The sequence below is a fragment of the Muscardinus avellanarius genome, assembly GCF_963383645.1.
Source record: "Muscardinus avellanarius genome assembly, chromosome: 2".
Classification (NCBI taxonomy): domain Eukaryota; kingdom Metazoa; phylum Chordata; class Mammalia; order Rodentia; family Gliridae; genus Muscardinus; species Muscardinus avellanarius.
In genome coordinates this window covers 20,217,252-20,238,943 of record NC_137787.1, presented here as the reverse complement: position 1 = coordinate 20,238,943, position 21,692 = coordinate 20,217,252, and the positions used below count along the sequence as shown (strand labels likewise).

Genomic DNA, 21,692 nt, shown 5'->3' with positions numbered 1-21,692 from the left:
CGATCCTCCTATCTCTTCCACCCAAGCATGGGGATTACAAGCGTGCGCCATCACGCCCAGCTTAAGAAATTTTTTTTTCTGTTTTCTTTTTTTTGCAGGTCTAGGGATGGAACCCAGGGGCATTCGACCTCCAAGCTACACTCCCTGCCCTATTTTTTATTCCTTATTTTGAAACAGGGTCTCAATGAGTTGCAAAGGGCCTCACTAAGTAGCTGAGGCTGTCCGCAAACGGTGATCCTCCGGTCTCAGCCTCTCAAATACTGGGATGACAAGCGTGCGCCACCGCGCCTGGTGTGAGACATTTTTAAAGAAGCCGCTCAGCTCTGATTTACTTTTACACTCAACACAGAACCATCATCCAAGAAGTCACCAAAGCCGGCTGTGCCCCCCAGAATACAATGTAAGCCAGGCATATAATTAAAATTTTCTAATAGCCACATTAAAAGAGTAAAATCAAACAGGTAAATTTAAAATATTTTCATTTAACTCGTTATATAAAATACTATCATTTAATATGCAATTCACATAAAGTTATTAATGACATTTTTGTGGTACTGTGGATTGTATCTACCACAGGGGTAGTATGCTTCTGAGCTACATCCCAGCCCTATATTTATTTATTTATTTATTTATTTACTTACTTACTTACTTACTTATTTTAACTTTAGCAATGGGGGTTTAACCCAGGAGTGTTATACCTCTGAGCTATACCCCTAGCCCTTTTTGTATTTTGAAACAGAATCTTGCTAAATTGCTGAAGCTGGCCTCCAACCTGCAATCCTTCTGTCTTAGCCCCCGAAGAACTAGGACTACAGGCCTGAGCCACCATGCCTGGCTATTTTTTACATTTGAAACAGGGTCTGGCTAAATTATAATGCACTGTCCTCAAACCTGCACTCCTCCTGCCTTAGCCTCCCGAGTCCCCGAATGCCACAATTTCAAGTTTTCAAACCCTACACTTGACCAACAGCTACCACACTGGACGGTATTGCTCCAATACCTTTTGGAACCTATGTGTATTTTTCAGACAATTCAGTATTTTCCCCCCACTTGTAACAATCTCCAAAAAACATATTTCTGCGTACATCTACGGAGGAGTTATGTGCCAGGCACATAAACCTTCACAGGTATTTTAATCCTTATGACAGTTTATGATCACACGTGATTTGTCTTTCATTTAGCCTAAAATTCTCCCTTTTCAAGTCTGTGGTTCTGCTCTTTACTATATTCAGATTGAGTAAACAATTTTATGATCATCTTTAGGAATTCAAACTCTTTCTGTGGATACTTTCTCGTTCCCTCCCCACCACCCACCCAGAACATGAGCGTCTACTGATTTCACTGTTCTAGAGAGTTCTCCAAACCCTCTGGAGGGGACCATGCTAGATTCACCTACGTACTCATTCTCTCACCAAGCATTACTGAGTGCCTGCCCTACAGCTGGTGCCGTTCTAGACACAGGACAGGACAGGCAAGACTCCTGCCTCCAGCTGACAAGTAGGTGCTCAGATGGACTCCAGGATGTGCCGTCTGGGGAGGCAGGGAGGAGGGCCCCATTACTTCTCTGCCACTGTCTGGCTTTGCCGTTCTTCCCCTTACTCACTGCTGTCTCTTACTTCAGAGGATTCTACGGGCAGCCCCTGCCTTAGGGCTCGGAAAAAGTCTCCCTGCAACACACAAAACTATACCAGAGAATGCATGGAAGAGACGTGAGCCAGAGGGGTAGAAGCAGGTCCTGTCTTGGCCAACAGAGTGGGCGCTGGCTCTAGGGCAAGGCAGGGGGTTGCAGCACCTCCCCAGGCTCCCCCGGATAGGCAAGCTTCTCCATCTCCCAGAAACTGTCTCTTCACCTTGTGAAAATGAGGGCTGTCCTACTTCACACAGTTAATGTGAAGCTTGAATGAACTAGGGGATTTGAAAAGGCGCTCGACAAACCTGTTACTTCAACCCTAACACCCCCCCCCCCTCTCTCTCCTCTCTCTCCGGTACTGGGAATGGAACCCAGGGGCATTCGACCTCCGAGCTACACCCCCAGCCCTATTTTTATTCTTTATTTTGAAACAAGGTCTCACTGAGTTGCAGAGAGCCTCACTAAGTAGCTGAGGCTGTCCGCGAACCGTGATCCTCCCGCCTCAGCCTCCCGAATGCTGGCGTGCGCCACCACGCCCGGCCAACCCTAACTTCTACACTAGCCTGCACTCCCACTCTTCCAAAAGACTCACGCTTCTGCAAACATTGTGAAGAGACTGGGCAACTGTGGCTTGTTTTAGTTTTAATCCAATTTCTAACATCCAGGACTTGAAAATATATTCACCAGCTTTCTTTATTTGCCTAATTTCCGACCGCAAAAATGCCCAAGATGACCAGTGGGGAAAGCAGAGGGTCGTCGTATAGAGCTGAGGAAGAAATAGGTAAAATGGAGCGGACAAAATATACTTAGAGCAGCTCCTTTTTTCCCTTCGGGTTCCGTTTCTCTTTGATTTCGCCTGATCCCAGTCCCACGGGGCTCTCTGAAGGGCACAGAAGGACCCCTGGCCACGGCCTCCTGGACCTCGGTCTGCGGGACGGATACCCTTCCCGTCACTCCACCGCTCGCAGACACCCTGACCGACTCTCAGAACTCACACCGCCGCCACGTCGCCTCGGCCGCAGACCAGACGCCCGGGACGCGGCGTCTTCTGGTCTCCCAGGGCAACGACGGCAACCCGAAGGAGTCAAGACCAGAAAAGACGAATGCCCCGCCCAAGTGTGGGGCTCTGTGTTTAGGCTTTGTTTGTCGTTGCGGTGCTGGGAATTTTGAGTGGTAAGCAGACACTCCACGCTCTGCTGCAGCCCAGCCCCTGCCTCCCAACTTACATCTCCGTACTGCTCAGTTCTGATTTCCTAACTTTCCCTGCCGAGGTTAACTGTGGCTTCTACCAATCGCCACAAGGTAGATGGATGGATGGATTAGATAGAAAAAGGTGATAGGTAGATGGATAGATAGATAGAGACTCCCTTAATCGTCACGACGTTTCAGAAATCATGACTAATTGATGCCCAAATTCATAGGAGCCTATTTGTTTAACTCGACGCCAAAATAATAGTCATTCCTTTTCTTTCCCCACACGAATCTGACATGAGGTCAGAGCTTCATTGCCTGTGCTTGCAGTTGTTAACATAAAAGCCGCCTGCAGTTATTTCTTATTTGCATATTGCTTTGCAAATGAATTTCATTTGCTGGGGAAAGACAATGTCTTTGACATTTTCTCCCAGCACCTCTTCTAGTCCAGCACCAAAACGAATAAACTCTTTTGAAGGGACCCAAAGGTTGATGTATGAAGAAGAAACTTACACACAATGTGGATTGGGGAAAGGGGTAGGGGAGGACTAAGTGCTGAACCCAGGGCATTGTACCACTGAGCTGCGTCCTTTGAAAATTTTTAGACTGAAGTAGGGTCTCCCTATGCTACCACTTGCTGGCCTCAAACCTGTGATCCTCCTGTCTCAGCCTCGCAAGCACTCGGATATTACGGGTATATTACCACTATGCCCAGCCATAATGTCGATTTTTGTCAGCCTGTGTTTGCATTTGTCTGCATGTGTGTTTGAGGAAGTGTCTCATTTAATGAAGACTCTTTAGCTAGATGAAGCTGAAAATCTCAAAGTTCATTCATAGGCAATTAAAAAATTGTTTTTACTGCCAAGAACGATGGACTGGTTTCAGTGAAGAGGGGGGAGGGTTGAGGTTTTGCGGAGAAAGCTTAGTCTAGAGGTAAACTGAGAAGATAAACTCATTTTTGGAAAGTTGAGGTTGACCTGTGAAAGGTGGAAGATGGACCGAGATGAGAGAGTGGGGCCTGGGGGGACCCATGGCCGGAGGCAGGCAGAGCGGGAGAAGGAGCAGGCCAGGGACCTGGCAAGTTATGCTAACATGATTAGGCGTGGAGTTGTCTTAGGATTAAGGAATGTGGAGCTCAGCATTCACTGGTTTTAACGGGATTCTCAGAATCTGAGAACTGTACTTTGGACATGACGACTTTTATGCTGTTTATGGTTTATATAATGATTTCCCTTTTGTTTTTCCTCAAGTTCTTTTTGAAGTGGTCATCCTGACTCAGCTGGACCTTAGGGACAAAGAAAAGGTCATTTCTATTTTTAAGTCAAAATGAAATAGGGACCAGTGACCCTGAGAGGAGGGTCTGGTGGGAACCCAGCTATCCATAAGGAAACCCCAGTGGGGAAGAATAGCTTACACTGGGACCGTGTATCCCGTTCCTCTCCACTGAGGGCATCCGCCGCAGAGTTCTTGCCTGCTCACACCTTGGTGGGGTCTGGGCTTGGAAGGACGAAGGATGGTTCCTCCTGTCAGCAGGGCCCTGTGTCGCTGTGCTATCGGAGTCTAACCACCTCCTAGGAGCTTGGCAGCTAGTGACCTTGCCTGACATGGGGACTCCAGGGGAGAGACCTGCCCACAGGACTTTGCCCAGGGAGGTGACTAGCATGGAAAGAGGCCCTGCTAGGGGTGGAAGCTGGGCTTGGTTTGGAAGTCCCCTTTTCAGGCACCCAGAACCTGTGAGAGGTAACAGGTGCTGTGTCCTGGTGGTCATGTCCTCCCTGGACCCAAGACTGATCACAGGGGAAGGAAGACTGTAAACAATGGTGAATAATTACTTATAAAAATTTATGAGGATGAAGATGTGGGAGAAAGGGCAAAGAGGGGGAGTGGGAGACAGCCTCAGACCCTCCTAGCCAGGAAGTTTGGCCAGGAAGCCAGGGCTTCAGGACCACAATGGCAAAGCACAGCAGGGTGAGGTGCTATATGGAATCCCAGTACTCGGAAGGCTGAGATGGGAGGATCACAGGTCTAAGGCCTTCCAGACCCTGTTTCAAAATATAAAATAAAATAGGTCTGGAGGTATTTCTCCAAGGCAGAATGCCCCTGGGTTTAATTTCCAGTACTGAGAGATAGCGAGAGAGGAAGGCAGACAGGCAGGCAGGCAATGATTTGGGATTCAGCGCGCACAAAAATATCTTGATAAGTTTCTTTCTAAGTGTCTTCTCATCTCCCTGTACCCTTCCCTCCAAGTAATAGAGAAGACTGAACTGGCAAATCAGGCAAACCTGAGATTAATCCTGACTCGTATTAACTGGTCGTATCCCCTTGGGAAAAATCACATGATTTCTTTGAGCCTCGGTTTCCTCAAGTGTTCACGAGGGGTAGTTTTCAAGAGGCAGTGTAAAAATTGGTTGAGTCTGTGTAAAGCAGTCAACACACACATCACACACGTACACGTGCAAAGGTCATTCCTTAAGTGGGAAGTCCCCATAAGGAAGCCTGGAGCTTTCTGTGCACCTGCCCTTCCTGCCAGCTCCCAGCCCCTCTGCTGCACACTTGGGAAGGAGAGAGTTTTCCCCTCACCACACCCTCCTTCTTTGTTTCTTTGAGGGGGCTGCCAGGCTGCTTGGAGTTGGAGAAAGAGAGGAGGAGGTCCCAGAGCGCTCTGCTGTCTAGCTGACAAGCGCGCCCAGGACCATCACTTGTTAGTGTCCTCTCCCATCCTCCTTCACCCTGGGACTCTGACTAGATTCTGATTGCTGGGTCTGCAATCAGATATGCACCCAAGATGTACTGGGAAGAGGAGATGAGGAGGTGGGCTCTCCCACAGAAGCTCCTGACATCAGAAATGAGGGAGTAAGTCTTCTCAGTCCAGCCCAGGATGGAAAGAGAGAGAAGGCTGGGGCTAAGAGAGGCACAGGGTTGCTCGAGACTACCTGTGGTTGCTGGGGCAGCAGGGCGTCCAGAGATCGGTGACCTCTCCAGCCTGAGAGAGCTTCCAGGGTTCAACTGGCAGGGGTAGCGTCCATGTGCCAAGAAATTCAAGGGAAAAGGTTCCAACCTGCTGAGGATCACTACAGAGTTTTCTAACTCTCTTATGTACACTGAGGCTCCAAAGAGAACTTTCTCCCTCTCTCATTGTCCCTGCCACTAAGTAGAAATACACACAGTCAACAATTAGGGAGTTGAGGGAAACAGGCATGAAGTTTGATCTTAGAAGACTCAAGTGCTGGTATCAGCTTTTTTTTTTTTTGTGGTACTAGGGAAGGAACCTAGGGGCATTATACCTCTGAGAGACATCCCCAGCTCTATTCTTTATTTTAAGACAAGGTCTCACTAACCCGGGCATGGTGGCACATGCTTGTAATCCCAGCGCTTGGGAAGCTGAGACAGGAGGATCGCACAGGTTCGAAGCCAGCCTCAGCTACTTAGTGAGGCTCTCAGCAACTTATGAGACCCTGTTTCCAAATAAAATATAAAATAGGTCTGAGAGTATAGCCTGAAAGTAGAAAAGCCCCTGAGTTCCACCCCCAGTACCACAAAAAAACACAAGGTCTCACTAAGTTGTGGAGGGCCTCCTGTCTCAGCCTCCCAAATGCTGTGATTACAAGTGTGTGTCACCACCTTCGACTTAATATCAGTTTTTAATAGCTGAGCAATGTCAGGCAAAATTTTAAATATCCCCAAACTTCACTTTCCTCATCTATAAAGTGGGGACAAAGGGAACTAGCATTCGAAATACTTGGCAGCTGGTAAAGTGTGGGTGCTGGCCTGTGAGAAGGGCCATCAGCTGGATGCCTCCCCTGTGCCAAACCCTTTAGTTTTGGGGCCAGAGACAGCCTGGGGTGCAGGGAAGAGACAGGGTCTACAGCCTTGGTGGTGGAGGGCTCAGTACCTGGCCATTTATCACTGGTGCGAGCTATACTGTGCTGGTTGCAAGTCAGAATGGGGACAAATCCCTGCTTCACTGGATAGTGTCTACACAGTTGTGTGTTTCAGTATGATGTCTCCCCTTGATTCCTCCCCAGGGCGTGTGTGTGGGTGTCTGCCACCACTTACAACCGCTCATTTTCTCTAGTATGAGCAGTGCCCTATCTCTGAAGCAGCTTTCCCCGCTGTCTTTCCCTACGCTTTCTCCAGCCAGCCCTCCAGCTCCACACTTGTCTAGAGAGCTGCCAGCACCATGGACAGCTCCACCTCCCAAGCCCATCCTGGCCATCCCCTTCCTTCTTTCTGCCTTCTATCTCCTCTTTCCTCCCACATCCCAGCCCAGGAACCCTGATGTATAATTGAATGTGGGCATCTCTGAGGAGACCATAGAGTGGTGTAGTCAGGAAAGAAGCCTGAAGCCATCAAACTGGATTTGAAGCCCAGGCCCACGTCCATGTATGATTCTGCTCTTCCAATTCTATAAAACCCAGTCCCCCCAGGTACTGTGGCACACACCTGTGATACCAGTGACTCGGGAGGCTGAGGCAAGAGGATCTCAAGTTCAAGGCCAGCCTGGGCAACTTAGTGAGACCCTGTCTCAAAAAAAAAAAAAGCCTGGGGATATAGCTTAGTGGTAGAGTGCTTGCCTAGCTTGTGCAAGACCTGGAGTTCAAGCCCTAGTATTGAAATAAATAAATAAATAAATAAATAAATAAATAAATAAATAAACACACAATGTCCTCATCTGTCAAGGGGAAAACTTTAGAAGCTACCTCTCAAAGACTGGGAGGTTTCAATGAAATAAAAGACTTACATAACTTACCATAAGGCCTGGCTCATTGTAAGTTCTGAAAAAGTGAGAAACAGCATTATTCTGTGACTTTCCATCCTATTTAGTTTCTCCAGCTCTTTTTAAAAATTCTATTTCTGACCAAAGAACTTCCCTCTCTCTCTCTCCTCTCTCCTCTCTCTCTCTCTCTCTCTCTCTCTCTCTCTCTCTCTCCCTCTCTCTCTCTCTCTCTCTCCCTCCCTCCCTCCCTCCCTCCCTCCCTCCCTCCCTCCCCCTCTCCCTCTCCCTCTCTTTCTCTTTTTTAATACTAGGACTGAACCCAGGGACTCTCAACCACTAAGCTATATACCAGCCTTCTATTTTAATTTTTGAACAGGATCTGGTTGTGTTGCTGAGGCTGTCCTCTGACTTATGGTCCTCAAATCTCAGCCTCCCAACCTGCTAGGATTACAGGCATGTGGCACTGTGCACAGAAAGGGCCCTCTTTCAAGTGAAGATGTTAAACTATTAACACTGTCTCGGGACAGCTGGCCTCCTTTGAATGTGGAAATTGCCTTGGACTCAGTTATAAGGAAGAATACCTTTGACTGGTTCATGAGATTCTGTCATTATTAGAATTTTTCCTTACATTTGTGTAAGGCTTTCTACCTTCGAGCTATACTCTCAGACCTATTTTCTATTTTATTAGGAAACAGGGTCTCACTAAGTTACTGAGAGCCTCACTAAGTAGCTGAGGCTGGCTTCTAACCTGTGCGATCCTCCTGTCTCAGTCTCCCAAGCATGGGGATTACAAGTGTGCCCCACCATGCCCGGATTTTTTCCTCACATTTTAAATACTTTGAGTTAATTTTAGATGAGCCAGGTTTTTTTAGTTAATTTCAGATGAGTCACAAAAACAGAGTTAGCAAAAACCATTCCCCCAGCTTCCCCTGGTTTAATGTCTTACATAACCAAAGGATGTTTATCAAAATAAAGAAATTAACCTTGGTACATAAAATAATATTAATGAAAATACAGAACTTAAAATCCACAAATCTGCCCAGTATCTAATCTAGGATCTAACCTGGCATTTAGTCATCATGCCTCCTTGATATTCTCTCCTCTAGAGCATTTATTTGTTTTTTATGATCTTGACTTTTTTTGTGTGGCAGGGGAGGGGGTCTGAGGATGGAACCCAGGGGCATTTGACCACCGAGCTACACCCCCTGTCCTGTTTTTTATTCTTTATTTTGTTGTATTTATTTATTTATTTATTTATTTATTTTTGGTGGTACTGGGGGTGAAACCCAGGGGCTTTCTACCTCTGGGCTATATTCCCAGACCTATTTTATACTTTATTTGGAAACAGGGTCTCACTAAGTTGCTGAGGGTCTCACTAAATAGCTGAGGTTGGCTTCGAACCCGTGCGATCCTCCTGTCTCAGCCTCCCAAGCGCAGGGATTACAAGCGTGCGCCACCATGCCCAGTTTATTCTTTATTTTGAAACAGGGTCTCACTAAGTTACAGAGGGCCTCACCAAGTAGCTGAGGCTGTCCGCGAACTGTGATCCTCCAGTCTCAGCCTCCCGAATGCTGGGATTACAAGCGTGTGTCACCACGCTTGGCTGATCTTGACTCTTTTTGAAGAGTACTATCGGTTATTCTGTAGGACATCCCTCCGTGTGTATTTGTCTCATGGTGTCCAGTGATTACAGTAAAGCTTGCCTATGAGGAAGAGTAACGGCAGTAATATGCCCTTCTCAGAGCGCCATGTCAGAGGGCGCGTGGTGTCATTGCTGATGCTACCAGATCACTTGGCTAAAGTGCTGTCTGCCCGGATTCTGCCCTGTGGAGTCACTATTTCCCCCTATTTGTAGTTTTGTCATGCCCATATTTTGCTTCTTTTTTTTCATATTAAACCTGTAGTTTTATTCAGGTTTGATTTTAACAAATTTGTCGGGGAGAGAGCCCGCAGGAAAGGGTGAAGCCCATGGGGGCAGGGCCCTCCCAGATGCCTGCGGAGGGGCAGGTCCCCTCCCCTCTCCTCTTCTTCCCTCCCCATTACAGGAGTTTAGAGAGAGACACAGGCAGGGGAGGGGGCTTACCCCCAGTCTGTGGGTGTGGTGCTTAGGGTAAAGAGCTATGGAGGTATGGGACCAGACCAGGGAAGAGTAGGGGGGACGGGCACAAGGACCATTTGCCAGAATCCATAGCTGATTCCAAATTGAATTTGGGGAAAAAAAAAAAAAAACCTAAACCACAAGCAGCACCCACCCCTTCTCCCCACTAGGGCTGTAGTGCGAGGGGAGAAGAGGAGGGCAGCTTCACCAAGGCCATGGCTCCCTGCTCCTGGCCAAGAGAGCTAGGTGAAGGGCAAGGGCTCCCCGACAGATTGAGGGGGTGGGGAAACACCAAAATAAAACGTAAAATAAATTGTGTAGGAGTCATCAAGCAAGGGCCCGGCCACAGTGGGACCTGGCTGAGGGAGGGGCCTCTGTAGGCTGGAGGGTCACTGCTGCCACCACCGCCACCCTGGGAGCCGGTTATTTTGCCATGGCCTTGATTGCAACAGCTGCCTCCTCTGATTAAGAGATTGAAACCAAGAAACCCGCCCTTTAACTTGTCTCCTTCCCCACAGCCTCAAATGCTCCTGAAGACACAGTCGTTCCCTACTACCTTCCTGGTTGCTTTCCTCCAAGATTTCCTAAATCCAGCATTCGGAGTTCTGTGTACATGTTAGATGCAGAAACACCTAGAGTTTTTCTTTGTTTATTTGCTTTTTAAAAAAAAATAAAAATGGGGATTAAACACAGGGGCACTCTACCACCGAACTATACACCCAGCCTTTTTATTTTCTAATATTTATTTGGGGACAGGGTGTAAGTTGTAGAGGGTGGCCTCCGACTTGGGATCCGCCTACCTGAACCTCCCAAATTGCAGGGATTATAGCACTTGAAGTTAATTAGGGTAATAAAGTGCTTTCCGGGTCTTCAGAGGCCTTGGGGAGGCCCTGTTTTCTGCCTGGAGGGGCACTCTAGGCAAATGTGGACAGTAGATGCTCTCAGGAATGGCCAACCCCTTTCCCAAGTCTAGCCCCAAATGTTGAGAGCTTTCTTTAGTAGTTAACATTTGGGCTCTAAAAATCTCCAATAGGACTTTTTCCACTTGGCTGTGTATAACACCGAATTACCCTCTAGCTCACATCCGCACACTCCACTGCTTTCAGAACCACCTCAAGGCTCTTCGCTCCTACTCAAAAGTTTCCTATCACTAGAGATCCATCCAGAAGAGCAAACACATATGTTTTTAATCATTTGGGTGTGGAGAGATGTGCCCATCCAACCCTTTCTCTGCCTCCATCTCTACCTGCCCCAAGTATCCTGTTCCAGTGACTTCTCATGCTGCTAGGAGATGATGAAGGGGCATCGCACCTCCTGCAACCTCACGGAGACTCCGGTTCTAAAACTCACATTGAGGGTTAACGACGACCTCCTCAGTCCCCATTCCCTCTTTTGCTTTTTGTCTGGTTGCTTACTCCATGTAAGAAGTCATTCCAAAATATTAAGTTTCCAAGCAACCCTTTCATTTTGCTTATGGCCTAATGGGTGAGGAGTTGAGGACACGGCCAGGTAGTTTAGCTGGGGCTCTTTCACACAGTATCAGATGTTGGCGAGCGCTGCAGACATCCTAAGACTCGACTGAGCTGGGTGTCCAAGGTGGCTCGCTCCCATGGCTGACGGTTGATGCTGTCTGTTGACTGCCAGTTCAGCTAGGCCGTGGACCAGACACTTACCTACATACAGGCTAAGTGCAGTCTCAGGAGAGAACAGGCAGAAGCTACATGGATATTTCTGACCTCACCTCAGAACAGATTGCAGACAGGCCCTGCCTCTCCAGATGATGAGTATCAAAGAATTTGTGGATATATTTTAACCAAACACCCCTCCTATTCTGGAATAAGCACCTAGAATGTTCCTCCAGGAACACCTTCCCTAACAGGGTTCTGGCCACTCCCAGCTCCATCAGATCCTTTAGACCAAGGCCGGGAGCCCCTTCCTTCTACTTCCTTGGGATGGCGATTCATCAGTTCCTCCCTCCCTGGGTTTGCAGCAGGTGACCTGGATTCTAGTCTGAACTCTGTTAACGTGTGATTTGGGGGAAAGGATTTCTCCCCTCTGGGCCTCAGTTTCTTCGTGTACAAAACAGGAATTAGGAACAATCTCACTTGGGTTTTTAGGACTAAGGAAAGATAATGTAAATAGCATACCTGGCACACTTGGCCCAAGTAGGTGTTCCTGGCTGTACAAGAAATGAAGGTGGGCAAGTCATTTCCCATCTTGAAGCTTGGTTCATCGATCTCTGAAATGGGCATAATATTTTCCCTCTCCTGCTTCCTCAAGAAATGAAAGGGGGTCTTAAATGGGCTGCCGGGCAAGCCATTCCAGAGGTCACACCCTGTCCCCCTTGAAACAGGAAGGCCCTGGTGTCTCTGCCCAGCTGGGGCAGATGCTTGCGTGCGAGGCAGCAGGCATAGCTCAGGTGGTGCAGTGCACAGGGAGGGGCTGCTATCTGCCCAACAGGCCCTTATCAGATCTGCACCTGGCCTGTGGAACAAAGAGGCTTTGAGAGCCAGGCTGCAGTGCTGTCTCTTCCTGTTCTCCTCGTTCCCTGTCTCTTTAGATAGGGGGCTGGATCCAATGGAAAAGCTTGAGGGTCCCATCCCACAACAAGGGGTTTTGTTTTGTTGTTTGTTTTTTGGTCCTGGAGGTTGAACCCAGGACATTCTAACTCTGAGTTAAATCCCCAGCCCTATTTTTATTTTTGAAAGAGTCTCACTAAGTTGCTGAGGGACCTTGCTATATTTTGAGGCTGACCTTGAACCTGTGATCCTCCTGTTTCAGCCTCCCAAGTATTGGGATTACAGGCATGCCCAACAGGTTGAACTTTTTAAAAATTTCAATTGTTTTCTTTTTTCCAAGGTTGGTCTTTTCAGAGCCTGAATTCAAAGAGCGTCTTTCTTTCTCACTCTCTTTCTCTTCCCTGAAATTTTGCAGCCTTCTTTGGAGAATGGATGTGTTCCTTGAGGAGGCCTCCTTGGAGCATAAAGGTGATAGCTCTGCTGAACACCCATAGGGGCAGCCAGTCTTTCTGTGATCTCGAGAGTCATCCATTTCCTGCATCCAACTAGTCAACTGTCATAATCTGTCATCCTTTCAAGTAGAATGTCTACAGGGAGAAAATATGCAAATGAACTGACAAGAACATCTTGACTCTCACCTCATATTTCTCATTATAAAAGCTCATGGGCTGCCGGGCGTGGTGGCACATGCTTGTAATCCCCGCGCTTGAGAGGCAGACAGGAGGATCGCACAGGTTCGAAGCCAGCCTTGCTGGCTTAGGAGACCCTGTTTCCAAATAAAAATATATAAAAATAGGTTTGGGAGTGTAGCCTGGAGGTAAAAGGGCTACCAGGAACCCCAGTACCAATCCCCCCAAAAAAAACCCTCATGGGCCAGGCATGGTGGCACATGCTTGTAATCCCAGTATTTGGGAGGCTGAGACAGGATGATCACAGGTTCACGACCAGCCTCAGCTACTTAGTGAGGCCCTGCAACTTAGTGAGGCCCTGCTTCAAAATTAAGAATAAAAAATAGAACTGGGGGAGGGGCAGCTCAGAGGTAGAATGCCCCTGGATTCAATCCCCAGTACTGAAGAGAAAGAAAAAAGAACGAGTTTATGGGCATTTTGGCCTGGTCAGCGAGAATCTGCTACACAGAGATGGTTCAACTTTAGAAGTGCTGACAAAGTCGATTTCCAGATCTGAATCTCTGAGAGTGACCTTCCAGAGAGGACCCAGGCCCATCAAGTTACAAGCCTGGAAGGATTCACATACTGCTCTGTCATTTTCTGTGTTATCTTGGGTATGTTCTTACCTGGAAAATGGTAATATTTAAGTATATACCACACAGTGTTCTTATAAGAATCTGGAATAATGCTAGTAATGGTTAGTCTCCATAAAATTATAGCGATTATGATGATAGCCTGTGGGGACCTAATTCCGTGGATGACACAGACCCCAGGGCAGTGATGTTTCTTCTGGAGCTTTCCTCTGAGCCCTCAGCCCCACAACTTCCTACATAGTAATCTCTGCAAGAGGATGAAAAACAGGCAGAAACAGACTTTTTGTTTTGTTTTGTTTTTTTTTTTTTTTTTGGTGGTACTGGGGTTCCTGGAAGTCCTCCTACCTCCGGGCTACACTCCCAGACCTATTTTATATTTTTATTTAGAAACAGGGTCTCTTTTTTTTTTTTTTTTTTTTTGGTGGTACTGGGGTTCCTGGAAGCCCTTCTACCTCCGGGCTACACTCCCAGACCTATTTTTACATTTTTTTATTTGGAAACAGGGTCTCCTAAGCCAGCGCGCACGGCTGGCTTCGAACCTGCGTGATCCTCCTGTCTCTGCCTCCCAAGTGCGGGGATTACAAGCGTGCGCCACCACGCCCGGCCATAGAAACAGGGTCTCTTAAACCAACAACACAGCTGGCTTTGAACCTGCGTGATCCTCCTGTCTCTGCCTCCCAAGCGCGGGGTTTACAAGCCTGCGCCACCACGCCTGGCCAGAAACAGACTTTTTAATCTGGCTCTCATAGTAGGGGAACCCTGAGGCATAGCATTTGCCAATGTCCATGGTGTTCCAATGGCCCCTATGGCCTGTTTCAACTGGCTGGACCTAGGATCTTAGCTGATCTGTAGTGGTACAGAAAGGCTTGGCTCAGGATGGAGGGACGAGAGAAAGTGAGGGGAGTCATCTCAGTTTGGCAATAAACTTGGTCTTCTCTAGATTGGGCAGTGATTCTCAAAGAATAGTCCACAGACCAAATGCCATATTTGGGATATTTATAAAAAGAAGTTTCTAGCTGGACATGGTGGTGCACGCTTGTAATCCCCATGTTTGGGAGGCTGAGACAGGAGGTTTGCACAGGTTCGAAGCCAGCCTCAGCTACTGAGTGAGGCTCTCGGCAACTTAGTGAGACCCTGTTTACAAATAAAATATAAAATAGGCCTGGGAGTATAACCTAAAGGTAGAAACCTCCTAGGTTCCATCCCCAGTACCACCAAGATAAATAAATAAAGAGAAATAAAAAATAAAAAGAAGTTTCTGAGTCTCAGGCTGGAACACAATCCTGGAGGTAGGCTCAGAAATATCCCTGAAACAAGATCCCTTGGTAATTCTGGGGTTTAACAACTACTTGGTTAAGGGCCTCTGACTTGTCCAAGAAGTCAGAATGGGCCAAAGATAAGTGTAAATCCCAGAGTTCACAAGGCAGTCCATTACCAATAGCAAAGAGTCAGAGGCAGTCCATTACCAATAGCAAAGAGTCAGAAACCCAGTTCCCAAGAATGCCTGGAACAGGCAGATCGGAGCACAACTTTGACCAAGGCCTGATGGGAAGCTTCTAGATGGGAAGTGACCGTGTAGTTACCTCCCTGCCCTTTCTGTCGCCCAACCATGTTTAGGGCAAACCAGGTGAAAGCCCTGATCAGTGCAGGGTACAGATCTCTGCTGGGACTCTGCAGAGCTGGGACTGGGTAAGTCTGGGCCTGCGCAGAGATGGGAGCTCTGGAATCTGTCCTTGGGGGCAGACATGGCGGAAGGAAGTCCTGCCCTAGACAGACCTGCCATGGCTCCAAACCATGTATTGGCTTCACTCAACCTTCTGAACTCCACCGCTCTAACAACTTAAATAATTTTTATTACAAAAGGAAGGAAAGACCAAAACATCTCCAAAATTCTCCCATGAGCTTCCCCTTCTGTGCCAATAAATAAGGTGGGGGAGACTGACCAGACGAGGGGGGTGAGGGGTCATGGGTCAGCAGAAAAAGGAGCTTAGCCTGGACAGGGGAGGCAAGGACATCCAGACCCTCCCCCTCCCCCAGCCCCAGGTACTACGGTCACATTGGCCAGAACACAGAACTCTGCCCAGTGACCGCAACAGTCTCAGGATGTGTCAGGAGGAGTGTGGCCAGCGGGGACGGTCATGCCTCAGGACGGCCAGGCTGGCTGTCCCACCCCTGTGGCCTTCTTGGTTCTGGGCAGCGATGAGTCCAGCGAGTTCCCTGCTGGCTCCCAGGGAATGTAGCAGCATCGACTGAGGTGCAAGCCCACCTAAGGGCAGAATCTTCATACTGCAGCCTGTTACCAACAGCTAAGTTAAAAACCCAGGCCGGAGAAATGCTGGAGCAGGCAGTCCAAAGGCAGATGGAATGGGCCCTCCCCCGGTGTGAGGCAGCGTGTACAAAACCACAGTGAGATGGACTGGTCTCCAGGTCTCTGGGATAGCCCCAGGCCTCAGGGTCTCTGGGTAGCCCCCAGCCCTCGCCAGCTCAGCTTGCAGCTCTATCTCTACACCCAGGCAGGGCGGGGGACACTGCCATTGCCCAGTCAAGTCTTGATGGCGTGTTTCCTCTGTGGAGATGGTGGTGACCAATCTACCCAGCTCAGGTCCCTTCCACAGCCCTCCTAGCGGGGCGGCCTTTGGATCCAGCATGGCAGTTCCGGGAGGGCAGTGGCAGGGGCCTTTCAGCTCCCTGTCCCAGATATGCCCAGTGGGTGGAAGCTGCCCTCTTCTAGCAGGAGATGGCCCAGGCGGTAAAGCAGCTGAGGGTACCAGTGCACGCCCTCGCCTGAGGTCCAGCCACCCCACGCCAGGCTGGGAAACAGTCGCAGGGGCCAGAAGGCCAACTGAGCCAGGTGGTGGTCAGCCACGGCTGCAAAGCAGGAAGCCACTACGTCCTCCACCACCAGCGTCCCATGCCTTGTGAGCGGAGCATAGGCCCCGAGGGCCACACGCGTGGAGACAGCTGCCACCCGGGCGGGCTGCAGGCCCGGTACTCCCGCCACCAGCACGTACTGGCCTGGCTGCACGTGGCTGGCAAATGTGGCCCGAAACTGGGCTGTTGATTCTGTGTGATTGTCAGCAGTGAAGAGAAGGTGGGCGGGCGTGAGGGCCAGGCGGCGTGGGGGGTCCTGGGTCTCGATGACCTGGAAAGCCCGCAGCCTGTCCGGCTCACGGTCCAGGAAAATGAGCACGTCGCTGAAGGTGGGGTTCCCATCCTCCCCCATGGCCAGCACCCGGTCTCCTGGCCGCACGGCCGACAGGGCCACGCGAGCCCCGCTCTCTAGGCGCACTTGGGCTCCGGCAGGGAAGCAGCCACCTGTCTTGGCCGCGGCTGAATGTTCTGTGGGAAGAAGAAACAGGGAGGGGTTACTGCTGTAGAACTCAGATGCTCAGGCAAGGCGCCCCTCCGCTACCCACACAAGCCTACCCAGAGCTCGTCTGGCTCCCAGAGAGCCCCCCATCGCCATATCCCAAGCCCTGTTCCCCATTCCCAGGTAGGCGTGAGCTCAACGCCAACCCATAATGTGATCTTCTGCCCCCTTCTCCTTATCCTGATTCCTGCCGGTGAGAGGAGCCTATGGGGGACTCCAAGACCCCGGGGTGAGAGGGAAAGGACCCTCCTGAAGCCCCTGTCAGTGCCCTCATCTGTTCTCATCCTGACAATGCCAGGAAGCAGCCAGGGAAGAGGCCAACCGAGCCAGGCAGCGGTCACTTGCGACTTGACCCCAGGAAAGCTTCAAGCTTGTGGAGACAGGAAGTCCCTAGTTCCCCTGGGGTCTAGATGGGCTGTTGTTTCTGAACCCCCTGTTTAAATGCCCCCCCAATTGCCCTCCCAGACTGACACCCCGAGTTCTGTGACAGAGTTGGCCCTTTGAGCCCATGGAAGGGAGGGGGGTAAACACAGACTCCTGGGCAGCCTCAGAGTGAGTGGCCAAGGACCAAAGCGCCATCTTCAATTCATGTGCTGGTCCTCATGTGGGGACAGGACACAGCGGCATCAGCAGGTGAGATGGAGAACAGTATTTGGGAGTCAGGAGTAATGAAGTGGCTGTCTGGGGAGCTGGCCCCTGGCCAGTGTTTGCAGGTGAAGAGTGGGTGTGACATGAAGTAGACACCGTTAGTGAGAGAGGTGGAGGGGGAGAGGGTCAGGTTATGGCCAGGGGTCTGAGTGGAATGGCCACTGTGAGCCCAGATTGAGTTAGGAATCCCCCAAAGCAGGCCTGGGCTCAGTGTGCCGGGTCTGTGAGTGCAACTACCACGCGGTGCCAGTGTGGAGGGCTGAGCCTGCGGCCAAGTGGGCCAGGCCGGGACACAGAGGAGCCGGATGAAGCCTCTGGGCCTCCGTGTAGGTGACAGGGCGCTGGTGAGCCTTGAGGGAGGGGCGAGGCTCCAGGGCCTGCCGATTCTGATCAACAAGGCGGCCAATCTGGGAAAATCCACTTTATTGAGACCACTTTATTTTGGCTCTCATGGCTGATTTAGCCCCAAATCTCCAGCTTCAGGGCTTTAGGGGGGCAAGGTTAGGGGACGCCGGCGCCCCCTCTGGAAGGCCTGACCTGCAGCTGGGTGGTGAGTTCTGAACCTCTGAGCTCTTAGTCAGGCACACTGGTATCTGGGTATACTCTGGGCCCTGGCTCCACCACATCGGCACCAGGCTGGGGAGGTGGGGACACGGTGCCTGCCAGCCTGGCTTCCTCCATCAGCACAACTTGCTCTGTCTTGCGTGTCCTGTGGCAGGCGCAGGCTCAGGCTCTGGACCGTGGACCACCGGGTCAGCGCCCAGTGGCACTGGGGCAGGCCCTGTCTCCCTAGACTCCTGACGTTACTCTACCAGGCATGGGAGGAGCAGGCATTCTGGAGCAACACAGGAGCACCACCGATGTCCTCTTTCCTGGGGTCCCGCCTCTATCCCCTGGCCGGCATCTTCACCTTCTTGGCCTTGGTGGACACTGCATTGCCTGCCCACGCCCTGCGGCCCCGGCCCCGGGCCCAGCCCCCCAGCAGAGGCTCACCAGACTTGACGGAGCAATGCACATGAGCCTTGGACTCATAATACACCCAGTCGAAGCCAGCTTCCACTGCCAAGCGTGCCAGCAGTCCGTACTTATTGCGGTCACGGTCAGAGGTGGTGATGTCCACCGCACGGCCCTCATAGTGCAAGGACTCCTCTGAGTGGTGGCCGTCCTCATCCCAGCCTTCAGTCACCCGCAGCTTCACACCAGGCCACTGGTTCATGACAGAGATGGCCAGGGAGTTGAGGCGGTCCTTGCAGCGCTGAGAGGAAGGTGCGCAGTTAGTGGGAGCAGACATGCACGTCTACACTTGCCCCAGACCTTTTGGAGCTGAAAACCGGGAGGGTCCCAGTTCTTCCTCTTTTGGAACAGACTGCCTTAAAGTGTCCCCTCTAGCAGCCACCCTAGCCCCTCCGCCCAGGGAACGAGGCTACACTGGGGCGCCATAAATCTGGAGGGAGCGCGGATGCATGCACCCTCAGGGCGCCCTTTTCTTATAGGTGGAACTTCCCTTTCCTGTGTTTTCTCTCCCCGGCTCCGGGTTTAGTTCCACCACAGATGAGACTACACCTCTCCAGCTCAGGGTCCCACGGTTTTGTCTTGGTACAAGCGCCGCTGCAGGCGCAGGGCAGGAGATACAGTCAGAGCTCATTGCCTGAGGCTGGCCTGCTAGGCATGCAAAGCCCGAGGTGCCCAGTAGGTGTCATCGCAGCCTCAGGGCTGAGGTCACGGGACCGTGAGCCCTGGAGGCGCCGCAGGTGCAGAGAGCCCCAGCAGCAGGGGGGCGAGGGTGTGTGGTGGAGGAGAATCCCAGGCCTTCCTGGGTCCCTCAAACGCCATACAGCGTTACTGCCGGGACCCTCTAATGATCTCAAGTTCTCTCGCGCCCGCGTAGGGATACAGCGGCAGAGAATCAGGAGCTAAACCGCTAGTGCTCCGCCCACCCGCTGGGGGACTCCCTTCTGGGGGAGGGGGAGGTGCCGAGCATCTCCCTTTGCCAGGGGCGCGCAGGGCTAACAATCTAAGAGCCCCCCCCCCAGCTCGGAGGTGCCGGTTTCTGCCTCTATTTGGAAAGGGTCCAGAGAACCCAAGCCTTTGATCTCAGGATCTCCACAGCTCCACGGCACTCCTCACTTGGGGTGGGGGAGAGCCTCCGGGGGAAAGACGGGAGAGGCAGTCTGTTGCTGTCTCTCGCCTGCGGGGGTCCTTAGAGTTCAAGGGACCGTGCTGCTGCCTGAGAGGCCTCCATCTACAGTGAGAGGGGTAGCACATATCTCAACTGCCCCCATCCTGGGAGCCCGGGCCCCACAGACCCTTGGACCTGGCCTCCCAGGAGCCTGACAGCGGCTACAGCCCAAGGCCAGGCCCGTCGTCCCGCACGTAGCCGGCTTGGGGGCACTCGCTGCCCCGAAAGCAGTTCCACGTGCTCCTTCTAGGTCCTTGCCGCCGGTTTCTAGCCCCCCACCTAGGTCGCCGGAGAAGCGCAGCTCCCGCCCCTCGCTCCCACAGGGCCCCCTCCCTCGGGTGCAGCGCCTGGGCGCTCGCTGTCAATGATTGCCCAGCCTGTGGCCCGGATCCTTATCTGCATTCCTCGGCGCCCGGCCCGGCCCGGCCACCAGCCAACCTTCGGCCCCGACATCGGTCGTCCGGCCTCGGCGCCAGGGCGCATGCTGAAAGTGGTAGTTTAGCTGCTTTTCCTAAAGGATCTAGAGAGCCAGTTGCCTGCTGGCGGGAGGGAAAGATCCGGGACAGCCCAGAGGAAAGGGACGCGGGTCTCTCCCCTCTGCGCCCCTGGCTGCAAGGAAGGAAGTTTGCGCCCTGCGTTTGGATGGAGCGCAGGTCCCGCGCGGAGCAAGCAGAGACTAGTCAGCTCTGCTAGGCATCTCTGGTCCTCTCTTCCAAGCCTTCCCTTCTAAGCCACCAAGCCCAGGGATGCCCTCAGCTCTGTCCCAGAACCCAAAGGTCCTGGCACTCCACCCTTTAACCGCAGCGGCGGCGCTCAGCTCCCGGGACAGACACGTGGGCTCGTCCGGCTTCCCTTTCCCACCTCCCCGCTCCTCTCTTCCCTGCAGTTCATTAAACCCCAGACCCAGCCAGGACGCTGCTCCAGGAGGGGGCAGCGCAGCGAACCGAGAGCGCGCCGGGAGGAAAGAGCGCGCAGAAAGAAAAATGACCGTGGGGGCCACGCGCCCGGAGCTTCTTCTCCTCGGGGGTGCCAAATGGCTTCGAGATGAAAAGGACGCTGCCTTGAGGAATGTTGGGACGAGAGGGACTGCGTGGGCCCCGGAGGCGCAGGAGGCAGCAGGGTCGAGGGACCTCCGGGTGCCGCGCCTGGCCCGAGTTGCCAGTAATCCGGGCAGAGAGGCCGCCGCCAACCTGCTGGGCCGTGGGGCTTGGCAGCGGGCAGCTCTTCTCAGAGACTCCGGGCACTCCCGCCGGTGCCCCTGGCCGGCCAGTCGTGGGCAGAAGGCAGCGAGGCTCGGCGAGAGGGGCAGGTGCCAGGGGGCGTGCCTGGCAGTCGAGAAAGGTGCCAAGGGGGCGAGTAGGGCCTGGCAGGTGGCGGTGCGTCCGCGGCGCGCTGGGAGGGTGGATCGCGCTCACCTGGGTCATGAGGCGGTCTGCACCCGTGTTCTCCTCGTCCTTGAAGATGATGTCGGGGTTGTAGTTGGGGGTGAGCTCCTTGAAGCGCTCGGAGCTGCGCGCGATCTTGCCCTCGTAGCGCCCGCTGGCGCCCAGGGTCTTCTCCGGCACGTTGGGGCTGAACTGCTTGTAGGCGAGCGGTACGAGCTTGCGCGGCGGCCGCCGGCGGCTGCCCACCACCCGGCCCGGCCCGCAGCCCCGCGCCGCCGGCGCCAGCAGCAGCAGCAGGAGCAGGCAGAACCGCAGTCGGGGCCGGAGCCGGGCGGGAGACATGGCCGGGGAGCCCGGGAGAGCGACGGGCGAGGGCGCCGGGTGGGCTGATGGTTGGGAGGCGGGCGGGAGCGCGGCCGGGCTCAGGCGTCGGGGTGGCTCCGGGGGGATCCAGGCGGGGGCGCCATGGGCGGCGCGGCGCGGCTCGAGGCCGGCGGGGCTCAGGTGCGGGGCGGGGGCCCGGGGCCCTGGCTGGTGGCGGCGCGCTGTCCCCCTCGGCGCCTCGACTCTGAGCTGCCCGGCTCGCCGGCCGCCAATAAATAGGCCGGCCCGTTTGTTTTGGCAACGCGGCGGCGGCGGGGGGCGGCGGGCGGCGGGGCTGCGGGCCGGCGGGCTGGGCTGGGCTGGCCGGGCC

General features: G+C 52.5%; 1 protein-coding gene across 1 annotated transcript; it reads right to left on the bottom strand.

The window, feature by feature from the left end:
* Positions 1–16,096: 16,096 nt before the first annotated feature.
* IHH (Indian hedgehog signaling molecule) lies at positions 16,097–21,340 on the bottom strand (the record flags this gene model as incomplete). The annotated part of the gene is made up of 3 exons (XM_080689003.1): positions 16,097–16,755; positions 18,428–18,689; positions 21,029–21,340. The coding sequence occupies 3 exons, from the start codon at positions 21,338–21,340 to the stop codon at positions 16,097–16,099; spliced, it is 1,233 nt and encodes a 410-aa protein (XP_080545129.1).
* Positions 21,341–21,692: the final 352 nt, after the last annotated feature.